This window comes from Apium graveolens, chromosome 6 (genome assembly GCF_009905375.1).
Source record: "Apium graveolens cultivar Ventura chromosome 6, ASM990537v1, whole genome shotgun sequence".
Taxonomy (NCBI): domain Eukaryota; kingdom Viridiplantae; phylum Streptophyta; class Magnoliopsida; order Apiales; family Apiaceae; genus Apium; species Apium graveolens.
This window is the reverse complement of record NC_133652.1, coordinates 57,855,809-57,873,288: the sequence shown is the minus strand read 5'-3', so window position 1 is coordinate 57,873,288 and position 17,480 is coordinate 57,855,809. Positions and strand designations below refer to the sequence as shown.

Sequence of the window (17,480 nt, the reverse complement as noted above, 5' to 3'; positions counted from 1 at the left end):
GACAAGTCTCGTTCACGGTCCCAAGGGCCGTGTCCCAACCAGTCCTAAAAAAACCGGGAAAGACTGAGTCATCCCTAATCCTCATGGACTGGGCAAACTCCTTCGAGTTCAGGTAGTTATCTATAGCTTTGTCCTTCTCCGCCCGAAGTATCACCAGCTCGGCGTTAGACTCCCCGAGTTCCTCCTCCCTGCGTTTGAACTTCTTCTCCAGAGTAGCATACTTCTTCTGTTGCCTCCTGAGGGCATTATCGGCCTTATCGGAAGCCCGCTTCCATGACTCGGCTTGCCTCACAGCGCCTTGAAAATAGGCGTTAGACTGAAACAAAGCAATCAACAAAGTATAAGGCAAGAGAATGCTATAAGAAAGGAAGATAAGTTCAAAAAAGAAAAAGAAAAGGCATACCGAAGCCATAGACTGAGCTCCCATGAGCTTAATCCTCTCAAGGTCAGGGGTGGCCACCACGTCAGTAAAATCCTTGGGAGTCACGCTATGGTAGGACCAATCCCAAGCATGCTTCGTGGAACGAACCACGGTATCCCCTCGTCGGAATCCCTAGAGAGGCTGGAAGGCGCCTGTAGCAGCAGCAGCAGGGGCAGCAGCAGTGATAGGAGCACTATGGCCCTCAGCTCCTTCAGTTAAAGCCTCCCCCATAGGCTCCTTGTGCTTTCTCAAGAAGATAGGCTGTGTCGCCTTTCCTCGGGTGTCTAGGCCTGCGAGCCGAGCTTTCTTCATCCTACCAGTCTCTTCAACAGGAGGAACGTTGTCCTCATTAATCTCCTTAGCAGCTGCAAAACAAGGCAAAAAATAAAATAAGTGATGTTAATAATGCATGAAATGAAATAAAGTTGAGAAGGGAAGAAAAATACCCTGTTGAGAAACAGAGGATAGTCCCACGTGGATGAGAGAGAACTCCTCTAAGAGAGTCCAGCTGGTAGTAGTGCCGTCGTCCTGAGTAAGCCCATTATAAATAATAGTTTCCTCAGGAGTTAAGTGAATGAATTTGAGGCTACCATCACTGACCTTTCCGAAGGAAGATCGGAAGAGTGTGCCCCAGTCACCATTCTCCCAACGTAACCCAACGAAACTATTCCTCCAATTTTGGTTGTTATCAGGAATAGAGGCGTTGTTAAAGATATGTTTACTTTTGGACCTTTGCTTGACATAGACCCAACCAAAAATACTGGAAGAGCTATTATAGCACTGAAAGACCTTCCTAAAAACAGCTACGAAAAGGGGAAAACCCTCCCTAAGGCAGCAGACCATAAAACATAAAATATTCCTCCAAGCGTTTGGAGGAAGCTGACACGGGTTGATTTGTAAATCAGCTAAAAGATGAGGAATAAAAGGGTGGAAAGGAAACCTAAGCCCAGCATTAAGGGCATCTGTGTAAATAAAGAGAGTATCGGGTCTCCAGTGGCAAGTACGGTCACCACCAGAGGCTGGAACTAATCTAAGAGGAGGAAGGACATTATAACGTGCATTTAGTTTATCGAAATCTATGTTGTGCCAAGTATTACAATGATTAAAAGAATCGAGATGTGCAGTAGAGGGATATTCACCCCCCCTAGTGTTAATCATATCGATTAAAGACATATACGAAGAACGGATCTCGATATCCTTACTTCGTTTTGAAGCCGAGGCTATCTTGGCCGCCCTCTCGGAACTCTTGTCAGCCATTAGTAAAGCTGGAAAAGTCTGAAAACTTTGAAAGGAAGAAGGCTGGAAGCTAAGGGAAGAAAGTTGAGAGAGGAGAAAGTTTGAGAAATGTATGAAATGAGGAGTGAAGAGTGTGAGTGAGGACACTCCCCCCCCCACCTTTATATAGGAGGAAAGAGGGGAAAATGGGCCTAGAAAAGCCCATTTGGGCCCAAGTTCATGAACCTTCTGGAATGATCTACAAAATATTGGAAGAATTTAGAAGAGTTTCTAGAAAAATCCAGAAGGTTTTGAGAAAATTTCTCAGGGTTCCAGAAGCTTCTTAGCTTAGAAAATAAAAGTCCAGTTCAGAAAAACCAAGGCCCAATACCAAGGCCCAAAAACAAAAAACCCCGTATGAGGCCCACTTGATTTTTAGGAAAAAAGGGTGAAAAGAAGCCTAGCTAAAAAATGGGCCTGAACCCAAAATGTTGGCCCAAATTGAAAGCCCAGAACTAGGGGCCCAATTGAAAGGCCTGTGAAGCCCAGTAAGAAAATAAGCCCAGTTAAAATGGGCCCAAGTTTTAGCCCAGCATTAGGGGCCTAAAAAATATATATATGCATAAATTCTTGACCCTGTCGACCAGAAAGCACAGAGAAATCCTGGTCGAATGGTCCGAGGTCGAATTTCCCTCGACCAGGGCTGATAAAAGAAGCTAATTCGGTCAAGAAAGGAATTCTGACCAAAATTCTTGGTCGAAAATGATAGTTCTTTGACCAAAATGCAAGAATAGTATTTGTTCCTTGACCCTGTCGACTAGGGGACAAGATATATTCCTGGTCGAATCAATTCTGCTCAAAATAACGTCGATCAAGGCACGAGATGATGGTTAATTCGGTCAAAAATGGAGATCCTGACCGAAAATCTTAACCGAAATAAAAATTCCTGGTCGAAAATTCCTGGCCGAAAATTCCTGGTGGAAAATTCCTGGTCGAGATATTAAAAAAAAAAGGAGAGGGGGGAGAAATCCTGGCCGAAATTCGACCAGGATTCTTGGTCGAATGGAATCTCCTCGAAATGCTGTCGACCAGGACACAAAGACGGATAATTCGACCAGGATCCTGGTCGAATGGGATTCCTGGTCGAAATTTATATAAAAAAAAAGAAGGAAGAAAAAGAGAAAATTCCTGGAAAATTACAGAAAAATAAGGAAATTCCTTGAAATATTTTCTGAAAAATATTAATATTTTTCAGAAATAAGGAATAAATCCGGAAAATTAAGGATAAATCCCAGAAAATAAAGGAAAAGTCCAGGAAATTAAGGGAAAAATCCAGAAAATTAAGGAAAAATCCCAGAATTAAGGGAAAAATCCAGAAAATAAAGGATAAATCCCGGAAATTAAGGGAAAAATCCAGAAAATTAGGGAAAAATCCCGGAATTAGGGGAAAAATTCCTGGAAATTAAGATAATTCCTGAATAAAAGGAATAAAAGTAAATCGTGGTAAACGTGTAGGTCGCTCCACACTTTACGCAAAAACGAAACCCTATAAGGGAACGAATGGACTTAACTTCTGCAAAATCTAGTCAATGTTTCCCAAAAGTTGGGGGGCAAATGATAGGGATAAATAAATCCTGATTGTATAATTAAATATTGCATTAATTATACACGGTGTGGGCTGCTAGGCCCAATAAGAAGATGCATGACATTCAGACCAGAAAGGTTAACATGTTGATCAGGCCTGATGGACCAGATCAGACCTGATGGAACAAAGAAGGCCCAAAAACCCTGATTATTTATTAATTTCGTAATTAATAAATAAGGGAGAAAAATAGCTATTAAGATAAGTCCGAGTAGGGATATAAATCCTTGTAGATTGGCCTCTAAGGAACCTCATGGGATAAGGAATCAGCTTCCTACTTCCTAGGACTCCTAAGTCTATCCTAATTCAGAGACTTGACCACCAAGTCTCCTATACCAAGTCCAATTCAAGGACTCCCACATCTATATAAGGGGCCTCACCCCACAAATCAGAACTACGTTTTTTGACTTGATCCTTGGCAATCAGCAAGTTACGTAGGCATCTTGTTAAGGCAGATTGAGTCGCGAAACACAAGAGCAGTCAAAATCGAGCCTTGAAGCTCACGTTCCTTAGTACTAAATACAGCTTTTATATATATTAGTTTTTAATCCATAACATCGGTATATTTTGCTAGTGATGTAAAATGTAAATTTTCAAAGTGTTGATTACTTGAAATATTTATTTTGTTTTGAATAACATTGTTTTTTATTCGTAGGTAATTTCGTAACCGCATCATTAAGCGATCATATTCCCATATCATAAATTGGAGATATATTCATTTAGTTCTTCGATACATTTATTTATTTCACCAAGTTCTTATCATTATTTTCTTCTCAACCGATCATGTAATACTGTAAATAATTTGTAATTATGGTTGTTTTCACATCAATATAAGGAAAAGTAATAAAATTTTATTTTATCGATAAGGTAATTAAATATTATTATATCGATAAAATAATAAATTCGATAAATTAATAATTTTTCCCGGTACCAAAAATATTATTTTAAAGAGTTTTAACCGCATTTATATCAAATCTAAAAATTTTAAAAATTGTATTTCAAAATAAAAACGAAAAAAATAAGTGATGGTTTGATTTCTTAAATCGAACTCTATAATTATGATTAGAGCACCAGTTAAAATGTAGTCAGGGCACACGTTTTTCTAACGGTTCTTAAATTTACTCTAAAACTTAAGAAATACTGGGTCAGGCGTTAGATCCGGCCCAAACCGGTAATTTTCACTCCTCTATATAACCTAAGATTTCAAAAACATTACAATCCTATTCCAATTTATGTACCAGAATCAAGGGTGAGTTGTTAATTCCTCTTCTTTAAATTTGTGCATTCTTTCTTTTTGATATATACAAGTCTTGTGTAGTGTATATAGATATAGCCACTTACATATATAACTCCAATGATTTTACATCTATATATTCTCCATTATGCCATCTCTATCTGATTTCTAGTCTCGTTATGCTTCTCTCAACTCTATATCTATGTGTAGTATCATAGTTATTGTTGTAATGTATCCGATTGTCTCGTCGTATTGTTAGAAGTTTTTTCGAGATTGTTAACATAATTGGATAAAATGTGTTTGCGGTTACGATTTTATGTCATTTCGATTATTTTGTATGTAGATAGAGAATTATATCATTCTATTTTATTATTCTAGTTTCCGTTGTCTTTGTATATTCAGACAATTGTATTATGATTGTGAAACAATTTTTACCACCTGTTCAGTTTTTATCCAAAGATCGAATCTAGGCATTTGTTGTGCTTTTTATAGGTTACTGTGATGTAGAAATGACATTTTTAAAGTTGAAATTGTTTGATTTTGGACGGAGTTGGTTAATTTGTACTTTTGAAAAGGACTTTGATGTTGGACCTACAGTTTATTGATGTGAAAATTCTATTTGTTTACTTGATATCGTTGATTTATTAGTGGGATATTTACTCTGTAATGAAGTTCATTTATCGTTAATATGGATGTCGTGCAAAATGTGTTATATTGTATCTCTATGGTGAATTAAAATGAAAAAGTGGTTTCCTTTGGCTATGAAATTCATATGTGTTTTGCGAGATGTACAACTTGAATGAGATTGGTTTTCTGTATATTCTTGAAACTATATTCTACTAACTTTAGATGTTTAGACACAATCGGGGCTACTCCTGGGAAGTATTTCCTGGTTTAGCTTCATCCATCAGTGTATCTGTTTTGTGTAATTTTGTTTCCGAAACTTCAATTAACAGTAATATACTAGAGATGAAGGTTGGAAGGCTGATTTGTCATTGCTTGAGTGGTTTTGTTAATTAGTTTTAATTGATATAATCTTTTTAAAACTTTTCATGCTAAATTTTAATTACTTTGGTGCCTTCTTCGTTAACTTATTTATTTGGTATTGTGATTAACTTTACTAATTATTCACATTAATAGGGAGCGCCAATTATGATGACACAATCGAAAGATCCTTTTGAGGTTGCCTTTGAGGAACAGGACGAGTCACCGCCTGAATCACCAGCCAACTCCTTGCCAGAGTATCATGCTCGTGATACCCAAAAGCAATCTGTAGCTAATCACCAGCTCACTTCAGTTAATGTTCAGGATGATGATAATTATGATGAAGACGATGATAACGAGATCGATAATGATGATGGTGACACAGTAATAGATCGTCCTCCAGAGTCGGCTATGGTGGCATCATCGTCAATGCAAGTTACAGAGGGTACCACTGCTGCTGCAGTTCGTGGCAAGAACAAGGATGACGATGAGGAGGAATTAGAAGAGGATAATATGGATGTCGAACTTGGAAAGCTTCAGTCAACTGGGGATCCAGATAAAATGGCCAAGATGCAGTAAGTTAACTACTTTGAGTTTTATTTCTCAGTAATGACTTTACCTTACTACTCATAATGTGAATGTTTGTCTATGCCAAAGTCTTTTCAGTAGTAAGCTTCCACCAATCTGCATAGAGTGGAGCTGTTTGCCTCCCTCCATATGTATTTCACAAATTTTGAATAGGTAGAACCTTAATTTAGTCCTCCTGTCTAGTATTACAAAAAAAGGTTATGGGTTAATTACTGATTAATAATGTTCGAAGTTAAATGAGCTATGCAACTTCAACGTTGAAACTTGTAGAGAAGCCGTTCAGCCATGCGGGATTATAAGATTTTAAAACGTAAAACTATGGAATAAATTTTAATAATGATGGAGGATATGGGAACTATACATAAAAGAAGTCACACCTTTGACAAAAAGTTTACAGTAAGTACTGTCCAATCTCGACAAAACTTTGGATTTAAAATGGCGCCAAAGATACTTCACATAGCGGGCACCATAATTTGAGCAAATTTAGGAATATCATGTATCCAATGCCTAGAAAATGTTTTGACCCTAACATTGTTTTTTATTCAAATGCGTGGGGAAAAGAAAAAAGATGTCAGCACACCTCCCAAGGAACTTGTCTTTCCCTACTTATAACATCGAAAGTTGCAGGACAGTGCCGCCCTTAGGAGGAAGGACTCTATTACCAATTCTGTTATCTTCTTATCTACTAAAGATCAAAATTTAGGGTTGAAAAGGAAGGGAGAGAGATGTCTGAATCAAATTGGAAATATGTTATTTTAAGATACACAAGGTGCCTCTAGTTATCGTTCCCTCACCATCTACAATTGTAATTTAATGAGTAGAATTTTACTGTGCCGAAGTCTCTATTAGACTATATGTTGTGGTCAAGCCTGATAAGTCATTTTTTGTAGACACTTAATTGTATTCATGAAGTGTTGAAGGTAGTAAAGCTAGGTTTGTACCTCAACAATAAAATCAACAAGGAATATACTTCGACGAGACTTGTGCCCCAATTGTAAGATTGGAATCTAACCAATGGTTTTTGCATGTTACAAAGAATTCATGTTTTATTAAATGGACCTTGAAAGACATTGAATGGGATCTTAACGAAGAGGTATTTTTGTAGCTCGGCCCATTACAATTGTCGTTCCATTAGTAGTTCAAGTGTAAAAGCCGGCCTGAGTCCTTGAACTGCCTAACAATATTTACATTTTGTTGGCCAGATGTAGAGCAGGTGGTTAAGGTGAGGAATTATGTCAGCTTAGTGTTGAATATAAGTTGACGGAAAAAGGGCCAAGCTGTACAAGGATAGAAATTGTTTAAGAGTAGTGCTCTGTTTGAGGCATTGGTAAATTAACATGTAAATGTAATTATTATTTATAAATTTATAAATTTATAACTTCATGTTCCATCTTATATAATAACTAGAAATGAAATATGTAACATAAAATGAAAAGATCAATACTCGCGGTTTTAATCCTTTGTGACCTGGAAAAACCAGGTCATCTCAAATTAGATGTTAGTGTTACTGATAATGGTCCTACCAGCTTTGTATTAGGTGATTCAGATTAATCATAATGATAATAAGTCAAAAACAGCTTAAATATTTGATTTGCATGTCACAGTGGTCGTAACTGCAGCTTGATGCTTGACTTGAAATTGCATAATGATTTGATAACTACTAGTTGTACACTTGATTGGTAATGACTATGTTTTGCGTATCTTAATGTGTTTGAGATGTCTGTTTGTCGACCTATTAGCCCTTGATCAAGCGCTTGGTGTTCAGTCCGTGTGCTTGGTTTCTATCTAAGTTATTTTGTAATATGGATAGATTAGTATTAATACACTAATACTTGATAAGACGCATGCTAGTTTATGTTAGTAATACTGATAAACATTCGTAAAGAATATTGGAATCTTGATATAGAAATTTGTTATAATTTGCATGTGCGATGGTGCAGAAAATTAATGTGAACGATTATATGACAAACAGGAACTGTTAATTTCATTAGAGCTGTTGATGATTAAATGGTCACTTTTCCGCTTTTTCCCTGTTTTCTGTGTGTCCCATGTTTGTCACTTATTATATGTGCAATTTGTATACTGGATGGCTGAAAATCACACATGTACTTTGTCAGGTCTATTCTGTCACAGTTCACTGAGGAACAGATGAGTAGGTACGAGTCGTTCCGAAGATCTGGATTTCAGAAGGCTAATATGAAAAGGGTCTCTCTCTCTCTCTCTCTCTCTCTCTCTCACACACACACACACACACACATACACCAAACACAGGCACTAATGCTCCCAAAAAGTCAGAGACATTGCTGATGCTAGTTATTTCATCTGAAAAGAAATAATATATTTTTCTTTTCCCGTGACTCTGGATGCCATGTAGAAATGAGCACAGCATGTTCAAGCCTTTCTCGCAAATATAGATGATAAATAATTAATAAAAATTTTGCTGCTATTTTACCTGCACTGGGAGGTATATCTGGCCAAATTATTTGGGGTCTTATTGCAGCTAGTGTTGCCTTGTTATTAGATTTTGCTTTACGCTTCATTGCAATTTTTTCTAATGGAATGTGCAAGTCTAACTTCTTCAGATTAACATACAGTTGCTAGGTAGCATCACTGGAAGCCCAAAAATTTCGGTACCTATGACAATTGTGGTATCAGGGATTGCAAAAATATATGTTGGCGAGCTTGTTGAAACAGGTTACACACTAAATTCTGCATGATACTTTTGTAGCTCAATATTTCCTTTCTATAGCTTTAGTACTAAGTCATTGTAATTTGACAGCCCGGGTAGTAATGTCAGAGAGAAATGAAACTGGGCCAATAAGACCTTGTCACATTAGAGAAGCATATAGAAGACTAAAACTGGAAGGCAAGGTTCCAAAAAGATCAGTTCCGAGGCTCTTTCGCTAGCTTTGCAATCTTTTGCGTTTGGTACTTCTCTTTACATCAAGGAATGAATTTCAAGATGCTGTAAAAAAGATTAAAATTCCTTTTAAAACTATAAAACTGATTCAGATAATGATATTCATCTCTAAATTTGAGTCGGGGTTTGTGAAGGAGTACAGTTTGAATGAGTTTACTCGCCTTGTGATGGTCCTATAAATTTTTCATAGATATTATTGTTTTCATTTTTGGCATGCCATATCTGCTTCTTTTTTCTTTTGTTGAAAATAAGATGTTTGTAATTAATATATATATATATATATATATATATTGCAAAATTAAATTGATTCGATAATGGTTGTCTTGTTATACCCGTAAATGTGATTGCAAGAGCAGTTGGAGAAGTCCTATAATTATTTTAAAAGTTAGTGGCTTTTTTATGTATGCAGTTCATTTCTTTTACGGGAATATGCAATAACAAATTGACTCCCTAGTAGTTGGACACCTTTTTGGGAAATGATTGGTAATTCTAACTTTCTCATTTAAAAAATACAAACATGCTCGAGTAATTTAAATTATAGATAATTCAAGTAATATACATGTAATTACATTTTGAAGAAACTTAGTTAATAAAAAATAGAATTACTATTTTTAAACTATTTACAAGTAGTGAACAAAGTGAATTTAATATATTTAGACTGTGAAATTGTTAACCCCCAGATGGCTCTATCATGAAGTACATACTAGAGAAATACCATTCACAGTGCTGGAACATGCAGATATATTGACCCTTCAGCAGAGCTTGCCTGATGCTAATACATTACCAGGTCTATATCTTTTGGATGCAAAGGAAAAGCAAGTCATGTACATGATAAGCTAATTGAAGTTTTATTTTGCCCGGTATTCACTAAAAGATGTTACAGAGAGAAAAATTAACTAGCAAAACAATATGCAGGATTATCTAATACTAGTACATGTCAATTGCAAAAATATTGGGAAGAAGGTGTCCCTGAGGCTTGGCCAAGTTGCTGTGCTCTGATTCTAGTTACCTAAATACAGCAGGCGGTTGGGTCTTTTGTAGTTCCGGTATGAGCAGAATTTACTGATCTCAACCAATTAAATTCCATTTGTGATACCAATTTACCCCCTTCCGTCCTTGAGGCTCTATAATGGGGAATAAGAGAAATAAAATTAGGCCAAATATTGTATCCAAGTATGTCAAGTAAGATGTAGACTTATATCATATCACACCAGTCGTTTGAAAGATCTGCTGTGACCGCTCCGCTTTGTCTTCAATGACTCGGGCTTGGCACGATCCAGAGCCTGAGGAACAGACCATTGTTATTTAAATGTAATTGTGAAGCTAGTTACTACACAAGTTTCCACAGACTGAAATAATGTACCTGAATTAATGACTCCACTCTACGTCTCATCCGTGTATGCATGAAACCTTCAGAACACTGTTTAAATTGGATTAAAATGATTAAGACTCATTGAACTAAAAACCAAAATATTTAACTTTAAAATTCATATATAGCAGAAATGAACTTAAAATATAGTATATTATGTCTCATTCTTTCCCCCTTATTAGCCTATAATCAAATGTTGTTCATATGAATGTAGATCAAATTATAAAATTCGCCAGTTCAGATTATGTGCTCTGCTTCTAGAAAATTAGTTGGTGAGTATATTAAAGTTAAGGACCAAATTAGTTAGTTCAGTTTGGCAGTTAACTGAACAAATGATACGAGCATGCGCAGAAAGTAAATTTAGACATCAGAAAAGTTGTCATTTTAAGAAGCAAAAGTCAATACACAATTATAGCAACGACGACAATCCAGAAAAATAATGCAAAATGTTAAGAGTAGAAAACAGTTGCTATACTTGATTACTTAGGAAAAAATGAATTACGAATGACATTTTCTAGTTTGTGGAAGTTGGATCAAGGCAATGTGACGAGGCAAAGAATTTCTTCAACATACAAAGCTGAAGATTATACTATGATTCAGCATAAGTTGAAATTTCTATTTTGATTGCAATCAATTAGAACATTGACGTTAATTTATATCACATTTTGCTTCTTAAACATGTTTCTACTTAACAAAAGATGAGCAGTGCACTCAAACCTAGTGATAGCTACTTGAGGTGGAAAGTGGAAACATGAGTCTTTCTCCATAAATCAATTACATGTAAATCATATCCTTTTACCATTCCAAATTTCCAACAATTAGACCTCTCAAGAATAAATCAAGTTCAGGATGACTTTAAGAAAGATTACGATATCTGTGCATACATAAAGTGAACTACTTTCTCTCGGTCCCATTTTTCTTTTTCCTTATCTCCTGATTTGTTTGCCCTAAATATGTTGTCCACATTCAATTAATATGGTATATTATGTATTAGTTTCCTAAAGAGGAAATATATAAAATATAATGCAATTTTTAAGTACTTGTCAGTTTATTTAATATATCTATACTATATTATAATAACCGGAATGGGGTATAATTTGGTTCACAGTTATTCCCTAATTTTAGTTATTAAAATAAATAAATAAATAGTGTTATATATCCGTTAAATCACTAAATTGTTAAACTACTAGACTTAGAGTACTTATACTACTAAACTGCGACCACAACTTATCCTATTATTAAAAAATAAATAAATAGTGGTATATATTCGCTAATCATCTAAATTCTTAAAAAACTGAACATAGTCCACTTATCCTACTAAACTACGACCACATGTTATCCTACTATTTTTATTTATATCCGCTAAATCACTAAATTATTAAACTACTCGACTTAGAGTACTTATACTACTAAATTATGACCACAACTTATCCTATTATTAAAAAATAAATAAATAGTGGTATATATTCGCTAAACATCTAAATTTCTTAAACTAGTGAACATAGTCTACTTATCCTACTAAACTACGACCACATGTTATCCTACTATTTTTATTATAAATTTAAGATTATTATATATTTATATATATTTATATATATGTTATCCTATTATTTTTATTATAAATTTAGAATTATTATATATTTATATAAATATTTTAAAATTATAATATGAAAGAATAAAAAAATTAAATAATAACTGGAACCCGTGCATCGCACGGGATTTAAGCTAGTTTGAATAAAACGAGGAAATATTTTTTCCGTGGAGAAGAAAAATGGAACGGAGGGAAATATTTTTTCCGTGGAGAAGAAAAATGGAACGGAGGGAGTACATGTTTAGGTAGCTGGTAATTTTCTAAATTTAACTCTGAACTTATAACTATTATCAAGGACATTTGTCATATATATTGTCATTCCTCAGCATCTTATGACATTTTTTTACCTCAGTAATATTAATCTGTTATATTTCAAGCTACTTGTGGTTGTGAAGATGATAAACACAAGGTTTGAGTTATAATTGATAAACACAAGAAGATTTGGGATATACTCAATGGCTGCAGTACAAAAAATTCCCAACATAGCTATTGTTGGAGTTATCTAAAGGATCAAAGACAGGATAAACAAAAAATGAGCCTAGATGAAGGTTGTAGGATTTTTACCTTGACATGATAATTTACATATGCATGGAATGTTGATAAACTCCAAACAGTTCGGTCAAGTTTTTTGCCTTCTACATGTCGAGGAAGAATGACTGCAGTAATTCGGCATGCAGATTACAGCAAATGAAAATCAAGAAAAAAATTGTATCAACAAAACCCATAATTATTCCAGGAATTACCAAAGGTGATAAATCCGGCATTTACAGACAATGATTCAGCAGGAGCATCCTTTAGTTCCAAGGGAGGAGAAGCAGACCACAAACAAGATGGTGCAGTGTTCAGTGCAGCCACACGCCTTGCTTCCACAAATTCCTGGATGATAATTATTTATTTCATTTCTATAAATCAAATCATTATGGCAAACAAATATCTATCCCAAAAACGACGGTGCCTGGTTGCCTAACATTTGTTTGCATTTTAGAATAAAAGAAGCATGTGCGACATTGCTTTTTCTAAAACAAGTATATGCAAATCATTTACATGAAATAGAAACTTAATTTGCGAGACTTGTGTAAGCAAATGCAGTACATGTTTCAGACGTAATACACTAGAAAAGTAACGCGTTCCCATTGCGAAAACATCCGTTCACCAAAAACAAAGCAGCGCTTACTGGAATGAGAGGTAAAAACAGCATTGGTTCAATAGATTATATTCACATCATGCATAACCAATGTGCAAAGAGCATTTTCTACACCAAGACGTATCAACCCTCTGCTTTAAAACTGTACACTTACTTCATTTGCTAAACATTATACTGCTATACATCTTCAACAATCCAGAAACAATGATAGCAGAAAAACAGGAAACGGGAGAAAATGATGATCCATGAGTAAGTATCTACTATATATGTAGGAATGGAATGACAGACACACATTATAATACAGATAAACTTTGAAACTGTGACATGAGATTTTGTACATTTTGAGTACCTGAAGGAAAGAAGTTGCAAGAACTGTATCTATCGAATCCTTGAATCTCATGGGGAAAATTATTGTCACCTTTTCAGCCTGTCATAAACCATCACATAATCAAATGGCTATTTCAGGCACATGAATACACATTAAAATTTTGAAATAATAGGTGTAGCTCTACTAAGGAGAACTTCTTACTCGAGGAACAAGAAAAAATGACTCCTTTGGCCGATGCACAAGGGCCACAAGCTTCTCTACATCTGGAGCAAGAGTCCTGGCGGCCAAATGTTTTAGAACTACTCTCAAGGGAGCCCCCAGTACCACTTCTCTTACAGATGCAATTTTTATCATTAGAGCTTTATTGTTCTCTGCACCAAATGAAACACAATAGGCATCTAAGGAAGAGCACGAGCATGACCATGTATTAATGCAAATGACTGCAACTCAAAAGAAATATTAAGATTTGTAAGTAGTAAACCACTATTTATGCAAAATTTACAAATCGGCAAAATCAACCTCAGCAAAGCAAGTATATGTATTCATTATTTAGGACTCCCCAAATTCTTAATAACATAACTATGACCAGAAGTAAATTTCACATACTAAACTACCAAAAGTGATCTAAAAAATCACTGCATACAATGAAAATTGTGTGAATAGCACAGTAAAACTTGTTTACATCAAAAGCCCCACATATATTATGGGCTAATAAAGAAAGACGCATCCAGCAGAGAAGTGCGCTAGTTCAACAGGTAAACAAAAGGAAGAGATAAAGTACAAGTACACTCATGTCATCCGAAGTGCTCTATCTAAGCTTGAGAGAATGTGTAAGTACAGAAAATTGAAGAACTAGGGGATGACATTCTTCTATAAAGTGGATTAGGCATTGAAGTCCCTGCACATATTAGAAGGTAAATTACATTTTTACAGCATCGCTAAATTACGGGTGCCTTTGTCAAGTGATTTTACATACACGCCAAAGAATTAAAGAAATTCCTACAGATCCATTACAAACAGCCCACTATAAATCCTAAGTTTATGGGTTTTCTGTTGAAACAATTGTAAATCTGCCTTAAATGATGTGCATAAACCAGGTTGCAGGGTTTTTCTATTTATTATGAAAATATTGCATAAATACAATCACAGAAGATATGCATGTGCAGTTAAAAATAATTATTGCCATAGCAGGTTCTTGATGACCTAAGGAAAGGGAGTTGTCAAACCTTCATCCGGAGGAAGTTTTGACAAGTTCATTCTCAATGTGAGATTATATCCATCTCTTGGAGGGTCGATAATTTTAACCACGACACCGTATGCTACTTTTACAGCTTCTATGGCACCAGGAGGAAGTCCCCCAACAAAAAGAGTTTCTGGAGGTGGTGTGGGTAATGACAATGACAGTAGCAGGAGCTGTGGATTCTTCATAGAAGACTACAAGATAATTTGTTAAGTTAGATGATATTCAACTTAAGTCTAGTTCTCAACCAATCAAATATCTAGGACCTGAAAAACAACAAACTTAACAGATTTCTTACTCGCATAAATTGAATAGAATCTACAAGGAGAAACTACTGCGATTACCTGAACATGGTAACGCACATCGTCAAACTCAACCCACTGACAATCAAGTTCAACTCCTTTCTCAAGACTGCATATTCAAAGAGGCAAAATAAATCAAATGCTAAAAATTTGCAGGCAAGGCCAGATTAATATGGTAAAAAAAACTACATTTCTTTACTTAAGATCATCATAAGTTTATAAAATCTCTAATCATTCACAAAGCATTAGGCACTAAGGCTGAACAATTTAACATAGTGTTGGACATTACATCACTTACGACTAACAATAATCGCTATTCAGGTCAAATTAAAAAAAAAACGAGGCGAAAGGCATTATTATTCTAAAAATTCACAAACACTAATAAATTAAAGGAAAGTATATCTGAGAATGAGAATGATATAATTTGTAAATGTACAATTGAGCAACTAAAAAAAGTAGGGTATAATGAAATGAGGCATCTAAATAATGAAACAAAGCTCTAATTCGAATAATCAGCACATGTATAGAGAAAATATCACAAAATTAAAAATCTCGCAAACATTTCGAAAATACAAAGAATGAAAAGGGAATTGGGGGGGGGGGTACTTTTTGAGGCGATTAGACAAGATCTGAAACAGATACTTGGAAGGAGATTGCAAAAGTATCATCGATGACGATGATAATATATATGTATGTAAGTATGTTTATGTCTTCAACTCAAGAAAAGATAGCTGTGTTTTGTGTGCTGTGAAGGTAGTAGTAGTGTCGGAAATAAATGGGATTCCTTGTTGTCTACTGCAGCCGCTTCTCCTCGTGTCCTTTGCAACAAATACAACTTATTACTTTATCTATTTTCAGAAAATATGTATACTTATTTTTCTTTATTTAAGTAATCATTTCTTTTTTTATTACAGTAAATAACATAATCCGGATATCATAGATCATTCTGTTAAGTTATTACATACATGTTTCTTTTTTAATTTTTGGGTATGATTTCTATAAAAATCTAACCAAGTCCTGATAATATTTTTAAAAATTAACTATGACATGATTTTGTAATTTATTACTTTATTATCTGTTTTTAATTTTTACACATATTTTAAGATATGAAAAGTAGTTTATATATATATATATGTGTATGTAAATTTAAAATATTTAAATATTTTTCATACATTTTATGTTATAAATATACTGTATTACTATTATTTGTCAAGGAAAAAATTACCAATACTAAATTTACTTAAATATAAATTATATAATTTTTCCATAAATATAATTAAGTTGTAAAACTACTTAAAGCTGGTCATACCGACAAAGACCACTGTATCCCGTAGATAATAAACTTTACCCGTTACCACGTGTTCTTTCCTCAAATCGGTACTTCACTTTAGTCCTATCAATTTAATCGAGTCGAATTGAATTAAACATTATTAGACTCTGCTCGTATTTGATTAAAAAGTTTTAGATCCGAGTTCGACCGAATTTCTAATTACAAGTTTAAAATTTGGCTCATAAAAAGTTTGACAGGCTCTAGTTTGACTCGAAAACTCGAATTAATTTCAATAAATATTAACAAAATTTTCGAAATATGATCGGTTTGATTAAAGATTCAAAAATTTTGAATCTAACGAGCCGAATAATTTGAAACTTGAGCTCGACTCGATTAAAGATTTCAAGCTCGACTCGATTATTTTTTTAATCGAATTTAAATTTTTTACGAGTTGAGTTTGAGTAGCTAACTTACAGTTTGACTCGTCTACACCTCCTATTTTTTTTACAATAAAACGTACTTGCATTATTTATAAAATTTCAGAACAAATTACATCATGAATAAATTCGGGAGCATTTTTATGCCATTCCCGTTAGCCTGACAAAGAATAGGTCGCTATTGCTAATGCATGAGCCACACCATTCGCAGATCTATGCGTAAAACACGCTATCACCTCATCGAAGTGTTGAAATAAATCAATATAATCGCTAATAATTGGATGTAAATAAGACCATCCACAAACTCCCTTACACGCTCGTGCAAGAATCAGAGAGTCAGTTTCAAAAACACACTTTTTAAACCTTATGTCATTTAAGCATATCAACGCTTTCTTCAAACATAAAGCTTCGGCCTCTCTCAATGAAATCAAACCGTCGTGTCTTTGACTCATAGTCGCGATGAACTATCCTTCTGCCCCTCGAACTATACTTCCCAATCCAATACTATCTATATCCTTGAATAGTGCAACATTCATGTTTATTTTCACCCAATCATTTGGGGGTTTCTTCAATTTCCGAAATGTAATCAGAGCTCCTATCTGTTATGCCCAAAATTTGGTATAAACCTTATTCGGGTCAAAATTGAGTCAATTGGACAAAATTAGGAAGATCGCGGTAATACAGGGCAAGCCTAATTTCCCAGCACCATAAGGCGCGCCCTCTATGAAGGAAAGAATTGGGGACGCCTTGACACCTTGTGGGTGCGCCTCAAGGATTGCACAACTGGATGGCTTG

General features: G+C 34.9%; 2 protein-coding genes across 3 annotated transcripts; one reads left to right on the top strand and one right to left on the bottom strand.

The window, feature by feature from the left end:
• Window positions 1–4,377: 4,377 nt before the first annotated feature.
• LOC141663703 (transcription initiation factor TFIID subunit 11) lies at window positions 4,378–9,223 on the top strand. Its single transcript, XM_074469496.1, has 5 exons — window positions 4,378–4,527; window positions 5,653–6,071; window positions 8,202–8,289; window positions 8,679–8,778; window positions 8,864–9,223. Exons 2-5 carry the CDS (start codon window positions 5,665–5,667, stop codon window positions 8,989–8,991), a joined length of 723 nt encoding a protein of 240 aa, XP_074325597.1. The 5' UTR covers window positions 4,378–4,527; window positions 5,653–5,664; the 3' UTR covers window positions 8,992–9,223.
• A 548-nt stretch (window positions 9,224–9,771) lies between these two features.
• Window positions 9,772–15,794, bottom strand: LOC141668960 (actin-related protein 2/3 complex subunit 2A). Of its 2 annotated transcripts, none has more exons than XM_074476027.1 (10): window positions 15,585–15,794; window positions 15,021–15,087; window positions 14,663–14,870; window positions 13,638–13,876; window positions 13,458–13,535; window positions 12,708–12,840; window positions 12,529–12,620; window positions 10,368–10,424; window positions 10,216–10,287; window positions 9,772–10,128 (listed from the first exon to the last, which is right to left on the bottom strand). In XM_074476027.1, exons 1-10 carry the CDS (start codon window positions 15,644–15,646, stop codon window positions 10,105–10,107), a joined length of 1,032 nt encoding a protein of 343 aa, XP_074332128.1. In that variant the 5' UTR covers window positions 15,647–15,794; the 3' UTR covers window positions 9,772–10,104. The 2 variants fall into 2 exon arrangements, with proteins under 2 accessions (XP_074332128.1, XP_074332129.1); XM_074476028.1 differs by having other exon boundaries at window positions 13,638–13,807.
• Between the last annotated feature and the right edge of the window lie 1,686 nt (window positions 15,795–17,480).